General features: G+C 38.7%; 1 protein-coding gene across 1 annotated transcript in view; it reads right to left on the bottom strand.

Moving 5' to 3' along the window:
* Positions 1-10,806, bottom strand: part of Arsj (arylsulfatase family member J) — a 77,466-nt gene extending 66,660 nt beyond the window's left edge. Inside the window, exon 1 of the mRNA XM_005330111.5 lies at positions 9,153-10,806. Coding sequence (XP_005330168.2) covers positions 9,153-9,583 — 431 coding nt within the window. The 5' untranslated portion in view covers positions 9,584-10,806. The remainder of the gene's footprint in view (positions 1-9,152) is intronic.
* Between the last annotated feature and the right edge of the window lie 3,156 nt (positions 10,807-13,962).

The following is a 13,962-nucleotide window of genomic DNA, read 5'->3' as shown; positions in this document are numbered from 1 at the left end:
GCAGCAGTGTCTTCCCAGAGGACAATGAAGACCATTCTACCAAAGGAATCTATTCAGAAGGAAACAGGAAATAAAGGATGTAGCCCCATGGTAAAGCAGGAGTACCTTGGCAGTGATAATCCAAAGAGTGTAACCAAGGAAGCACTGAGAGATTGCACCATAACTTTATCAGAGGCTGGATTTTGCACGTCCTTATATGGGATGCTTAGCAATTGGGCAGTTACCTTCAGGAAGTAGGAGCTGTTAAAAATTTTAAGCAGGGGAGTGGCAGGAGTTGGACTGTATTATAGAAATTTCACTCAGGTCCTATTGTGGAGTAAGAATCAGAAGCTTCAGGCACTGTAATAATGTAGGAGGCTATTGAAATAATTAATGATCTCAGAACACACAAGGTCCTGAAGCCTAGAACACAGTGTATTCATTCAAAAATTATTTTCTGTGTACCTGTGGGGTGGTAGTTACTGGGGGAGCTGACATTCAAAACTGAATAAGATATATCGACGCTCTTCAGTAAAATGTTTTAGAAGTATTGTTGAGGGATGTTAAGTAATTACTGTTTTTTCCATTACCCTGTTTGCAAATCTTTTCATTTAGTGTTAGACTTTTAACATCACTGTTGAAGTACACAGCTGCTCTCGCCTGTCACAGGCTTAGCGGGGTTCCAGCAGGTTCTGCCAAGCATGACAAGTAACAACTACAATGATCTGAAAGTGCAGAAACTTAAGAAAATCCACTCCTCAGCACCTTCCTGAACATTTTAATGAGCGAAATCATGAAGTTCCTATAGTTCATAAATTATACTAAAATTAAAATAGATGGTTTAATTTTAATTTTTAAACTTACAGTGAAATTGGAAAAGACAGAAAGCTGAATATGCTCACAGAAATATTTTAAAAAGAATAAATAACCAGTTCTTCTATGGTTTACATGATTAAAATTCATGGAGACATAAATTTAAGTTTAAAATAATTTTTACTTAAAAATTACATAATATGTAAGTTCTCAAATTCCTTTCACATTACCTCATTTGGTTAGTGAAATAACTTCTGAGGTTGGAAAGGTAAATGACATCCATTTTCGTATTTTACAGATGAAAACAATGGGGCTCAGAAAAATTAAATAACTTATTCAAGGTCACAGTCAGGAGCTTGTTAGTCGAATCAGCCCTCTGACTCGATTTTTCTCACTATGCTATTTCTGTTCAATCATGTTGCCTGTCAGAGGGAAATAAATACTTGTTACTCATCTATTCATTTGTTCAGTCTTCACACATTTGCTTAGTGCCTATTAGTACAAATCACTGGACTGGGTGCTGTGAGATTTATGGAGATTATAAATCAGCTACTCTTCTCAGGGGACCAGGAAAGGAGCTAAAAGTTTCAGTAACAGCTGTGAAAGAGTGGAAAATCATGGCTAATAAGACAGTTCTAGAAAGAAGTATAAAAGGTCATCGTTGAGATAAATTATTTCTGGCTAAGGAAACGTGGAAAGCTGTATGGGGAATGTGGGTTTTTAGCTGAGTCTTAATGAGTGGTTAGCATTTGGGCAAAGAGAAGGGTATGAATCCCATGGAGCAGAGACGGCAAAAGAAGAGGGTATCAGATTTGCCGGAGAAACTAAACCATGCAATTCTCTGGAGCAGAGAGTTTGAAGGTATAGAGACTAATATTTTTGTTTGAAGACTAGACTAGGGAGCTTGCAATTTTGTAGAAGGTGGAATGGGGTGACAGAAACAATGAGGGTTTTGTTGAAGTCACACAAGTTTAGGTTCAAACATTTGCTCTGTGGCTTAGAAGCTCTGTGATATGACCTATTTATACAATCCTCTAAATTTTTTATATGCCATCCATAAAACGAGGACATTTGTTAAATATTTTATTAATATTTCTCAAAATAATAAAATTATTTTGCCTTCAGGGCAGATGTGAAGATCAAATGACAGGATGTCTGAAAAACAAGTGGCACAGGAAGGCCCTCAGTAAAAGTTCATTTCTTTTCTTATTCTTTGGTAGTTAGTGGGGAACCAGAGGAATATTTGCTGAGGGTAGTAATGTAATGAGAATCATGTCTTAGCAATGCAGATGAGTTGGGTGAATTAGAAGAGAGGGAGTAAAAGATGGGAGGCAGAAAGTCTTTTTCAAAATAGAGCACATAAGAGAAATAGATGCTTCCATCAGTAGGTAACACTACTGGGAATATTTAATGTTTAGAATGATAAAAAGTACATGTCTAATTAGATCAGAATGAAGTACAGAGAAAGACTAATTCAAAATTAATTCTAGAATATTACTACAGGAAAAAAAAATGGAATGAAACTGAACTTTAAAATAAAAGCAGCTTTCATACTGAGCCCACATTAAAAACGGGAGCTCCCAGTCCTTCAGAGCTCCCATCTTTGATCTCTGAGAAAGGTCAATGGATGAAACTAGATATTCTGAGCCCTCTGCACCTGGATAAATCTCCACCTTTCAGAATATCTAATCAGGAAACTCAACAGTATTACCTGAACAGGGATTCACTTCAAAGGGTGTCTTTTTAGAAAAGATTCTCTTAAAACTGGGGGCTTTGATCATCAGGGTGAGCCAATACCTTACTTGACCATGATTCTATCAGAACAACTACAGGGTCAGATAGGAATTGGCAGCTCCTGTAGCATGGCCCTGATCGTTGAGCTACTCTTTATGAAATGCACGAGAGGCACTCTCTCCACCTGCTATATTCATTTTCAAAAGTCAAAGTAAGACTTGAAGGAAATCTGTATTTCTTCTGAAGTCCTAACCATAAGTATTTAATTTTTAAAAAAGTTTCAGTATCAGCTGTTTATAAAGGTAATGAGTGATTTCTTAGTAGGCATTCATTGATTACTCTCTGTTTTAGAATACTACTTAAAACAAGGTCTTCAGTAAACTGTATGGATAAGGAAGCATCCATGACCTTGGCATTGACAATACAAGCTGACAGGAAACCCATAAAATGAACTACCTGAACCCTATTCCCCTAAGCTGCCTCTCGACTCTCTCCTGTAAGAATGACTAAAAGAATTCAGTTACTTTTTCAGAGTTTCTAACACCAGCACAATGGTAAACTGAAAATTTAGCATCTTAAGGCAGTCCTTGGTAAACCCCTGGAAGACTCATACTTCTGTCATTGAAGCCCCCTGCAGTCTAGACAGGTGTACACAGGTCTACAGATCGCCCAGGGCCAAAGTAGGCCCCTGGCTCTTCTGGTTACATGCCTGACTGTAGTTTTGTGGCGGCAATAGTTGGTGATGGACAGTTAGGAGGCCCAGCTCAAGCTCCAGAGAAAAGCTATAATTAAAACCAGACCCTTACTATTTCTTAAGAGAGCTAGAAAAACATCTCACTGTACCTTTCAGCCCCATTTACTTAAGTCTTTACCATAACTCTAATCTTCCCAACATATCAGCTTTCACTCAGAGCCTGAACTCTATATGTCTCTTCGTCCTCTACTCTGATTCAACCCCTCTCTATATGAACTCCTAGCCCTCTCCAACAAGCCCTGTTATTGAAAGTCTGTTATTTAGAAAGTATCCTTTGCCCTTATCTCTTTTGTGGACATTTTCTACCTTTTTGCTCTGATTGATTGCTGGCTATACCCTCAACTTGGGACTGAGCTTTTACATGCATCCAACTATCACAGAACCTGGAGAAGGGGTAGGAGTTCTTATAATTCTCTCACTGATGCTTCTAGACAATTTGGGCTTCTGATTCCCTTTATAAGCTCAACTCCTTTGAAAAACAAGGCAAGGGACTATAGATAGACTCACTCTTGTTCCTGTTAGAATTCTTTAACTAATCTCAGGTCTCTTTCCTGATCCCCCAAATGGGCTTACTGTACTTTGCACCATGACTTTACCGCTAATTATCAATGACTTAGATATTCATGGGAATTATCCATCCAATTTATAATATCTTTCATTTTTCACTTCCAAAGATGTTTTCCTCCATGTCACTTTAGCACTCATTCCCACATCATTAAAAAATAAAACAAACTGCACTGCTTACAAAATTTTGGTCCCGAGTATACAATTTCCCAAACACTATAACCTATCTTTCCAGCTTTCAAAATTTACTGCAGTGTCTGACTTCACCTGCTTCAGAACAGGCAATCCATTTACCCCAGCACTTTTTTAGAGAACATAAATTCCCCAGAGATTTCCTCTCCTCCTTGCTACATTCAGAGTCCATGATCCACCCCTCTATTCATTTGGGAGATCCCCAAATAGAGTTCAATCCTCCCCTTCACCTTCACTGCCTCTGCACTAAAGCAACTAAGCATGATGGTAGAAAAGCAAACAAATGATGGCTGGGCTCTGCAAAAATTTATGACCCCAGATCTCAAGTGATCTTTCATTAGTGCCCAGCATTTTTCATACATTGCCCTACTCAATTTGCTTACTCTCCTAGAAGAATACTTTATAATTCTCTATGTAAATCTCTAGATTTTCTCAGCTGATGACATCACTTGTTATATTACTTAGCAAAATAATCCATAAAGACTACATATTTCCAAAACTGAATTTTTCTGACCTATTTGTATCTGTACATCCATTCTCCTTCTTTCCTATTAAAATAAATGAATTGGTAAAGAATAACAAGGGCAATTTTGAAGAATGAACAGGAAGACACAGAAAGACATAGATTATATACATATAAAATAAAGCTACAGTAGTTAAGAGAATGGCATATGGGCACAAAGACAGACCATGGACAAAATAAGGTTCAAAAACAGACCAAATGTGCACATCTGTTTTATGAAGAAGGTGGCAGTGCAGTACAGACTAGATTTTAATTAACTGCGGGCTAGACTATACGTGTGGAAAAAATCATCTTGAACTCTGATTTACACTATACTGAAATTAATTACAAATGAATTGAAGATGTAGATATAAAAATAAAGCAATAAGGCTTTTCAGAGAAAAAACCCATTGTGATCATGAGTTAGGCAAGAATATCTCAAGAAGGATGTAAAAAAAAAAAGAATGTAAATGTGTTATGATAAAATTTAAACTTATTCACAAAAGCAAACAAAAAAACATTGAGAGTGAATAAGCAGGCCAGAGTGTCAATCTCCTATTCTGTACTTTCAAAGTCCAGTCACCAGAACCTCTACATCAATACCCCTCTTGGATCTGTTGTCACATCTATATAAAATGGGAGTAATAGTTAAAACCACCACCACAGAGTTATCATAAGATTAAATGAGATAATGTACTTAAAACACATTATCCCAATATATTTGCAATATAAATATCTAACAAAGGAATAGAATAGAATAGAATTACCACAAATCTGTAAGGAGAAAACAATCACATAAAGGGAAAACAGGCTAAAGACTTAAATGAATACTTCTTAAAAGGGATATCCTAATGGCCCATAAAAATATATGAAGACACACAATTTCTTTAGTTATCAGAAAAGGGGAAATTTAAACCAGTATGGACTACCAATACAAAATGATCCAGAAAGACTAAAATGAAAAAAGACAATACCAAGTAATGGCAAAGATGTAAAGCAAATGGAACTCCCCATACAATTGCTAGAGACATGTAAATTGGAGCATCACTTTGGAAACTATTAGGTAATATCTACAAAAACTGAACATGTACATTCAGTGATGTACAGCAATGCCACTTCTGGATAGGTATTCAAGAGAAATGCATACATATATTTACCAGAAACCACACAGAAGTATGTTTATGGCAGTACTATTCATAATAGCCCAACACTGGAAAATACTCAAATTTATCTATAAACAGTAGAATGGATAAACTTTAGTATACTTATACAAAGGCACACTATCTAATGCTGAAAATGAACAAATTGTATCCATTGACAACAACTGTGGAAAACTTTTATAAATATTATATTAAAAGAAGCCAGACATAAGAAGCCATATATTTATCACTGTAATTCCATTCATATGAAGTTCAAAAATAGACAAAATTAATCTAAGGTGTTAGAAGTCAAGAGAGTGATTAACCTTGGCAAATGGCAGCAGTTGGATGGGGGTGGGTATATTTTAAGTGAAATGAATTTATCAAGTTATCCTGTTACAAAAGCATACTGTTTGAGTTACCTTTGAATTTTTTAAAATAATCATCAGGGCATTTCAATCGCAATAAGTAAATAACAGAATAGAAAAATCACAAACTTGTTGTTAAAGATATGAATGTAGTTCATATTGCCTATCTCCTATTCTGTATTCTTCAATAAACACATGTCTAAATTTTGCAAAATTTTTAACTCTGAAGCTTTCATTGTGTTCTCTTTTAAGAAGAAATGCTGCCATTTCTCCATGTTGTTATTTGTAACACTTTAAAAGAAGAAAATTACTTTGAAATAAACCCCCCACACACAGCCACTTTCCCATTCAACCTTTTGTCTCACCAGGCCAACTTTCAACACCTAGAGTTCTGTTTCTCAAAGTCCAGTTACCAGAACCTCTACATCACTACCCCTCTTGGATCTGTTGTCACATCTATATAAAATGGGAGTGATAGTCAAAACCACCACCACAGAGTTATCATAAGATTAAATGAGATAATGTACTTAAAATACATTATCCCAGAACACAGTGAGTGATCAGTAGATGCCACCATGTAATACCAAGACTCTTAAATTTATTATCAGAGTATTATCATTAAGATAACTTGACGTGCTCATTAAATTACTGCTGATTTCTGGATTCAGTCCTAGACCTATTGAAGCTGAATCACTGATCAAGTGCAGAGATCTGTATTTTAACTAGCATTTTGATGATTTTTTTACTCACTCAAATTTGAGGATTACCATCTAGAGATCAGGGCTTGCTCCTTATTTGCTCCTCACAGCTCTAATACAGGGGTCTGAACACAGTTGATGCTTACTGATAGTCAATATTGCCAGACTGGTATGGCAAATTTTTAAAAGAATCTGGAATTTGTTACGGGTTTGTACAGCAGAAAAAAGGTTTTGTTTTTTTTTTACATTTTGAACTTAGCAAAATATTAAGGGAGGGCTGTTTTGTTAAATTGTGTTAAAAGTAAATTCAGCTTCCATCATTTCAACTCTTCTTTTATCATGTGAAGATATCTGAATACTCTCACATTTCACATAACCTATTTTTCCCTTTAAAATAATTCAATCCATTTGGGATTTTATTGCTTCCTTTTTTACTTTAGAGGATCCAGAAAGGCTAGACATGTGCTCATAGAGAGGTTAAATGACCGTATTCTCTGGGCCCTGTAGTATTACTATTAAGCCTGGAGCTAGGTTTCTATAACCACTTTCTTTTTTACATCTGTGTTCATTTAAAGGAAAGTTCCAGCAATTTGTTTAAAAGGAAAACTAGAAGTGAAATGTCTTCAACTGTTAATTCAAATAGAAATTTAAATCAAGTAACTCAAGATATCTGAACTTTCTGTCTAGAGAACAGTAATATAACTTGTTGCACTCAATAGACAGTTTTAATATGGAAAGAAATCTTCTCATTAAATGTTTGATTGCATTGAAAGTATAGAAGAGTCAACCTTTGACCAAAGAGAAAAATTAGGAATTATTTCCAGCTTAATTTCTGTTTCATCTTAAGTAAATATGAAGATCAAAAGATAAAACCTCAATATGTTATCAGTGCAAGAAATTTAAGAACTAAATTTTCTTGTTTGGTGAAAAGCTCTGAACATGTACTTTGTTGTGAAAAATATACTCATATAATTCAATTACATATTTTTCAAGTATTATTGGCTATCTGCACAAATTTTGGTTTTACAAATTAGAAGAGCTCTAGTGAGGCTATATGACACATTATTTCATGAGCCATATATAAGTGTGGTTGATATTATATGTGAAGAACTTGACCTCCAGGCCACCAGATGGACTTGTTGTTTTCTAGCCAACAATCTTTTCCATTGTAAATATCAAATGCCCTTGACTTTATGCTGTGTAATTAACCTTTAAGTTGATTCTGAAGTACATACAATGAGACTCCTAAGGGTGTCTTTTTTTGTTGTTTTTCTGGCAGTAATGCTAAGTTTTGACAGTTTGCTAAGTAGTGGAAATTATGCTGTAAGCAAAAGTCTTTGCAAGACAGAGATTCCTACAAAATACTGTAGTCTTTATTTTTCCAATGGATACTGGCTACTCCTATAGGATCCAATTCCAAGAACAACTTCACTGAAGCAAGGGTTCCCTGTCTTGCAACGGAAATCACAAGGCCCATAGAGTGAACTCTTAAGCCTTCTTTTCTACCTCTATCCAGGAGTAGTTTGATTGCTAGCTCTCCTGCTTTCTCTTCATTCCAAGCTGAATTGGTGCAATGAAATAGGTTACAGTAACCCATATTCTGATAGGATAGAGTAAAAAATAAAAATGTGTGAAAACCCTAAGTGGAAGATTTGAATAGGAAAATGATGGCAATATTAAGAACACTTAAACATCCAAATAATCTAAGTGCCATTACTCAGAAAATTTTCAGTCCTGTGAGGAGCAGCAGAAAACTTCAGAAGTCCCACTCCTGTTGAGCAGACCATTGAACTTCTTTGCATTTTGAAAACTGCCTTGGCATTAAATATGGCCTCATAATGACGCCACAAGAGAAAAAAAAATAACCATCAAAGACCCAACCAGAGTCCTACACACAATGATCAGATTTTACATTACCTTCATCTATTTTTTTGTGACCTCTTTTGTCTTTGAAGTGACCTGCGGCTTTCATCATTCAATTCTAGATTTAAGAACAAAGCAAGAATTACAGAAAAATTTTGGTCGGTCCTTCTTATCACTGAAAACCAGTGTGAATTCTATTGTGACACCTGAAAGCAAAACTGAGCATGCTTTAAAGTCAGAATAGGTTCGGAATTGGTAATGTTTCTGGAGTTCTCTGGTTGGTGGAGGAGTGTTACAGTCCTGACCTCATTCAAAAGCTCCCAGCTGGCTCTGTCCTAAGGAAAACGAGATGACTACTGACTAGATGACCAAGATTCATTAACAGGGCATCAATTTTAATGCCATAGCCCAACACCATACATCATTCATTCATTCATTCATCCATTCAGTTGTTCCCCATACTCTGTTACTTTCTTAAATTAAGAGCTGGATCTTAATTAAATGCTTAAGATTTCTCCAAGAAGTACATATAAGAATAATACTTACTTTCCAGTAATGAACTGACTCCTGGATGGCGTGCAAATGGGCTGGACGTAATAATTCTCCAGTTTAACTCCTTCAGCTGCGAGCTTGTCAAGAGTGGGTGTCTTTATCTCAGATCCATGGTAACCCACATCTCTAAATCCCTGATCATCCGCCAGGATGAAAATGAGATGGGGCTGAGAGGTGGCAGTTGTGCTGGGCTCGGGTCTTTCTCCAGCTTGAACTCGCAGGGACCCTTCTTCCTCATCCTCTAAACCCTGGCCCCAGGACAGGTAACCATAGGTGAGGAGGCTGAGGACCCAGAAGCCTGCCAGAGCACCCATAGCTAGCATCTTTCCAGGCCAGAGCCAGACCTGTTGAGGCGCAGGCGGTGGAGGCGGTGGAGGCGGCGGAGGCGGCGGAGGCGGCAGCTCCGCGCGGCCCCTGGGGGCCATTCAGTCGGCTCCAAGCTGAGACTCCACGCGCAAAACCCCGCACCGCGCGCCGCCGCTGGCGCACACATGCACGCAGAAGGGGAGACCCAATAGACGGCGAAGGGTCTCCACCTGGCAAGTAATCCTCTGCTCTTCTCGGCTGTCACTCCTTCCCACAACTTTAATCTTCTATTAGGGCTGGTTTATCAGGACATCCAGAATCTTTGGGGGGCGGGGGGGACACTCTTCTCCATCAGATTTCACTTTTTCCTTTTCCTCTCTCCCTAGAGTAGCTTCCACAAGAAAAGTTACTATTTCCGCTCAAAAGTTCTCAGAAGCCAAAAGTAAACAAATAAGGAATTGATAATCACACTGAACAGGGCCACGTTGGGGGACCAGGCTGTCCTAGGCTGCACACGCACAGAGGGTGATGAGGTTGGCGGTACGTCCAGGGGTCCCAACACCTGGAAAGCACTGCAGAGTGGAGCAGCTGCGTCTTGCAAAGAGGAACTGCCCGGAGCGAACCGGCTCCTTTCCCAGGGCTCTGTATCTTTCCCGATTCTCCTAGGCGTTTGCCAATCTTCCCAACACTCACCAGGCGGCGAAGTGAGAAAAAAAAGCCGTTCCCTGATTACCCTCTGCCGCTAACCGCCCACTTCTTTGCAGGATCTTGGGGGCCGATTCCGTCTCCCCGGTGCAGGAGCGCGTGCGGAGCGAGGCAGGGTCCGGCCCTGCCGCCCCTCTCCACCGGGCCCACCAGTTCTCCGCGGGCTGGTGCATCCAGCGGAGGCGCTACACCCTGCTGGCGTTTTCTGGGCTAACTTACTTAGTTTGGACTCTCGGAAGTTCTTTTGCCTCCTCCCTCTTTTCTCGCCAGTGAATCACAGAATAGTGCTTTCTGCCTTAGGTCCCTCAGGAAGAGGGGGAAGGGGAAGGGCCGGTTTAGAGGCTCAGTCTTTCCTTTTTCTTTTCCAGGAGAATGGACGAAAGAAGGAAGGCTTTACTAGCGGGAGACCTGCGTGCTGCCCGAGTCTTAAGGGACTCCGAGGGTAGCCAGGGCTGCTGCTTCTCAAGAGGGTCGCCTGCTGCGCTCCATCTCCCGGAAAAGGGGAAGGACTCGGCGGGAGTCGGGAAGGATGAAGCAGGCGCTTCTCTTAGGGAGTCTGTTGAATGAAGAGCTTTCTCGCCTTCAAAACTTTTCTGACTTCTGGAGGGAGTGAGAGAGGAAGAGCAGGAGAATCAGCAAATTGCAAAGCATATTCTTTTCCTATTTTCACTTCAGGGTTTCTTTGACCAGTCCCTTTCTCCCCTGTCACCCCTGCAACCTCTCCCCACCCCCCCTCCATTATTTCTTTTCCTGTTCTCCCCACCTCCCCCCGCCCCGCCCCCTTTTTAACACTCACAAACTGCAACTTTTGAAGTTGAATTTCTCCTCCAATAGCTGGTCTTTACAGCCTGACTTACTCATTAGTTTCTTCCTAAGTGAAATATTAAAACTGCCCGCTCCTCTTTTCCTTGCTCCAAACTTAACCCGCAGGGTATCTCCAGCCAAGAACCCTGGAGAGTAAGAGGAGTTAACGTTTCACCCTCAAGAACCACGAGGCCAGTCTGCACTCCTGCAGTCAAGAAGTCAGAGCTTTCTGTGCAGAAATTTGGGGATCTTCAAATGTTTTCTTTTTTCCTTTCTTACTTTCTCTCTCTCTCTCTCTCTCTCTCTCTCTCTCTCTCTCTCTCTCTCAACACCAAAGCTTGCCTTCCTTGAGAAGATAGTCCTGCTTTTACTAGAGTCATAGAGTTTTTAAGATTAAAGTCAGGAAACTGATTTATGGTATCTCTTTTATAGAAGAGGTAATCAATGCCGACCGTTACCAAGATATGCCCCCCACACACACACAATTTTTTCAATGGTTATTTATTGAACACCTACCATGGGCCTGCCTCATGTTAGATTCTTTCAATTGACTAAAGCATAAATCTAGGTTTCATTTAGCCATTTAGTTTAAATTCTTTTCTATTAAAGTTCTTCCTGAGACCTTTATAATAGCAAAACTTCATAAAATGGAAACTTACCTTTGGAAGACACAATGATGCTCCATGAAGTTAATTTTGCTAACATTCTCTAGGCCTTCTGCTAGTCTTGGCTTTTTTTTCGGAAGCCATTCCAAGGTCTGGGAAGAGATGCTAGTTTTAGAAGACATGTTTGGAAATGTTTAGTAATTCTGAGTTTAAATTCCCAAATATGTAATGAGAGTGATAAGTATTAGGGGATTGAAAAGTACTGAGGAGTAGGACTCAAGTGTTTGCAGGTGATTGGTACCCAAAGCAACAATGTTCAAAGAATTAATCTGATGATGAATTTATGATCTGAATGGACAATTAGGAGGTGGTAGAGATGGTAGGAGGTAGAACCTAACTGGAGGGAGTTGGTCCTTGGGGACTGTATCATGTCCTAGGCCCCTGTGTCTGTCTTTCTCTCTCTCCCCTATTTCTAGGAGATAAAGTATCTTTCCCCTGTCATACTCTTCCACCATGATGTTCTGCCTTGCCTCAGGTCCATTCTAATGGAGCCAGCATGGATTGAAACCACTAGCCAAAAAAAAATCTTTACCTCTTTGTTTATGTTAGGTATTTTGGTCACAGCAATGAAGAGTTCACTAACACATTAACAAGTGACATAGTGCAAGAAAGATCCATTTCTTCTGTGCAAGAAATATATTTCCAGTTTAGATTTCCAGCAAGAACAAAAAATAAAGTTACTATTTACTGAATATTTACCAGGTGCTAACCATAGCACTCTATATACAGATATATATATCTTTTTCTTCTCCATCAACCTTAGGGACTATTCTTCCATTCAACAGTATTTGAGGAGCTGGGCCAATGCTAGAGACTGGAAACAACAGTGAACTAAACCAGACACAACTCAGCTCTTGATGGAAACTACATCATGGTAGGGAAGAAATATACTGATCAACTTATCACCCCCAAAACACCAATAGTTACGCATGAGATAAGTGTTCTAGAGAAATAGAACAAAATTCAAAGAAATTTTAAAACAAAGAAAGCTGACTTAGGCTGGGTGTGGTTAGTGGGTGAGGTAGTTCAGGGAAGTGACCTTTCCACAGAGGGAATGTTACTTTGTTATCTACTTTTTGCAGAAAATTTGGACAGAAATCTTCCTGACTTTGAAGCCCCTACTTTTTAAAAGATACTTTTCCTACTAATGGGGGACTCTATCCTCACATGAGGCGTGCAGACCCTCCATCCTCACTCAGGATGTAAGAGCAAAACTTGAGATAGAAGAAGCCATTTCTGGAGTAAACAAGACTAATACTAAATGAGACTTAAGAACTATTTATCAAGTAAAAGAGCCAAGAAACAAGAAGGGTCATGCCATGGTAGAACAAATAAAATGTGACTCAGAGGAAAATCGAGGTCAACTGCAGGCCCTACTTACTGTAGGTCAGGCTTATTTTAACATCCCTTGAGAAAACAGAGAATGAAATTGGAGGCTGTTGAATGCCCTGTGCTTTATTGTATGTGTGTGTATATGTATTTTAAGGACCTAAATTTTCATTTCTCTTTATAGAACTGAGTTTCATGCACTCTACACACTGGTTTTACCATACTGGTCTCTCAAATTCAAGTACCTTTACAACTTGATAATTTTTTTCTGATTTTAGAATAAGTATTTTGGTGTTCTAGCATCAGCTTCTCTCACAGAATTCTATCTTGGGTTTATTTCAGCGTGAATATGTACACATTGCAAAACACACCCCTAATGTATGGATTGACATTTGGGAAGGAGGTGAAGTTAAAAAAAAGTGCATTTTTGGTAAAATAAATGAAGAGAACAGCTGACTGAAGACATGATTGGATTGGAGGAGTATGGAAAATGATGTTAGGAAGTTCAAGTAATACCAGATATGGAGGGGCTGTGTAAAGGTATAAAGAGCTGGAACTTGATTCTAGGGATGTTAGAAGTAATGATGTCTTATGGACATAGGATATAACATGATAAAATATTTTAGTGATATATCTAGGATGAACCTACAGGGAAATGGCATGATGTCTTACGGGGTCTCCCTTCAAAAAAAATTTTTTTTCCAGTATATATTTGTAATTTGTAAGCTAAAGCAATTCTGTTAGGCATACTGGAGTGTTGCAGGAAATGTCATTTTTATGGTGAGATTTAACATGGATGTTTCAAAGAAATATTATTCACTTATGCATTTTACTGCCTGTTTCTGATAAGTAAGTAAGAAATGGACTGCTTCAATCCATCAGAGTTTGAAGAGTTGTAATTTTACTCTAAGAGAACTGAATCTATTGACTTTTTAAAAATGTTATTGCCACAAGACATAATGATAAGAGAGGAAATTGCAGGGCACTTAAAGGAG

Source organism: Ictidomys tridecemlineatus, chromosome 9 (assembly GCF_052094955.1).
Source record: "Ictidomys tridecemlineatus isolate mIctTri1 chromosome 9, mIctTri1.hap1, whole genome shotgun sequence".
Lineage (NCBI taxonomy): Eukaryota > Metazoa > Chordata > Mammalia > Rodentia > Sciuridae > Ictidomys > Ictidomys tridecemlineatus.
The sequence above is the reverse complement of the archived record's forward strand: the minus strand, read 5'-3'. Positions and strand labels throughout refer to the sequence as shown.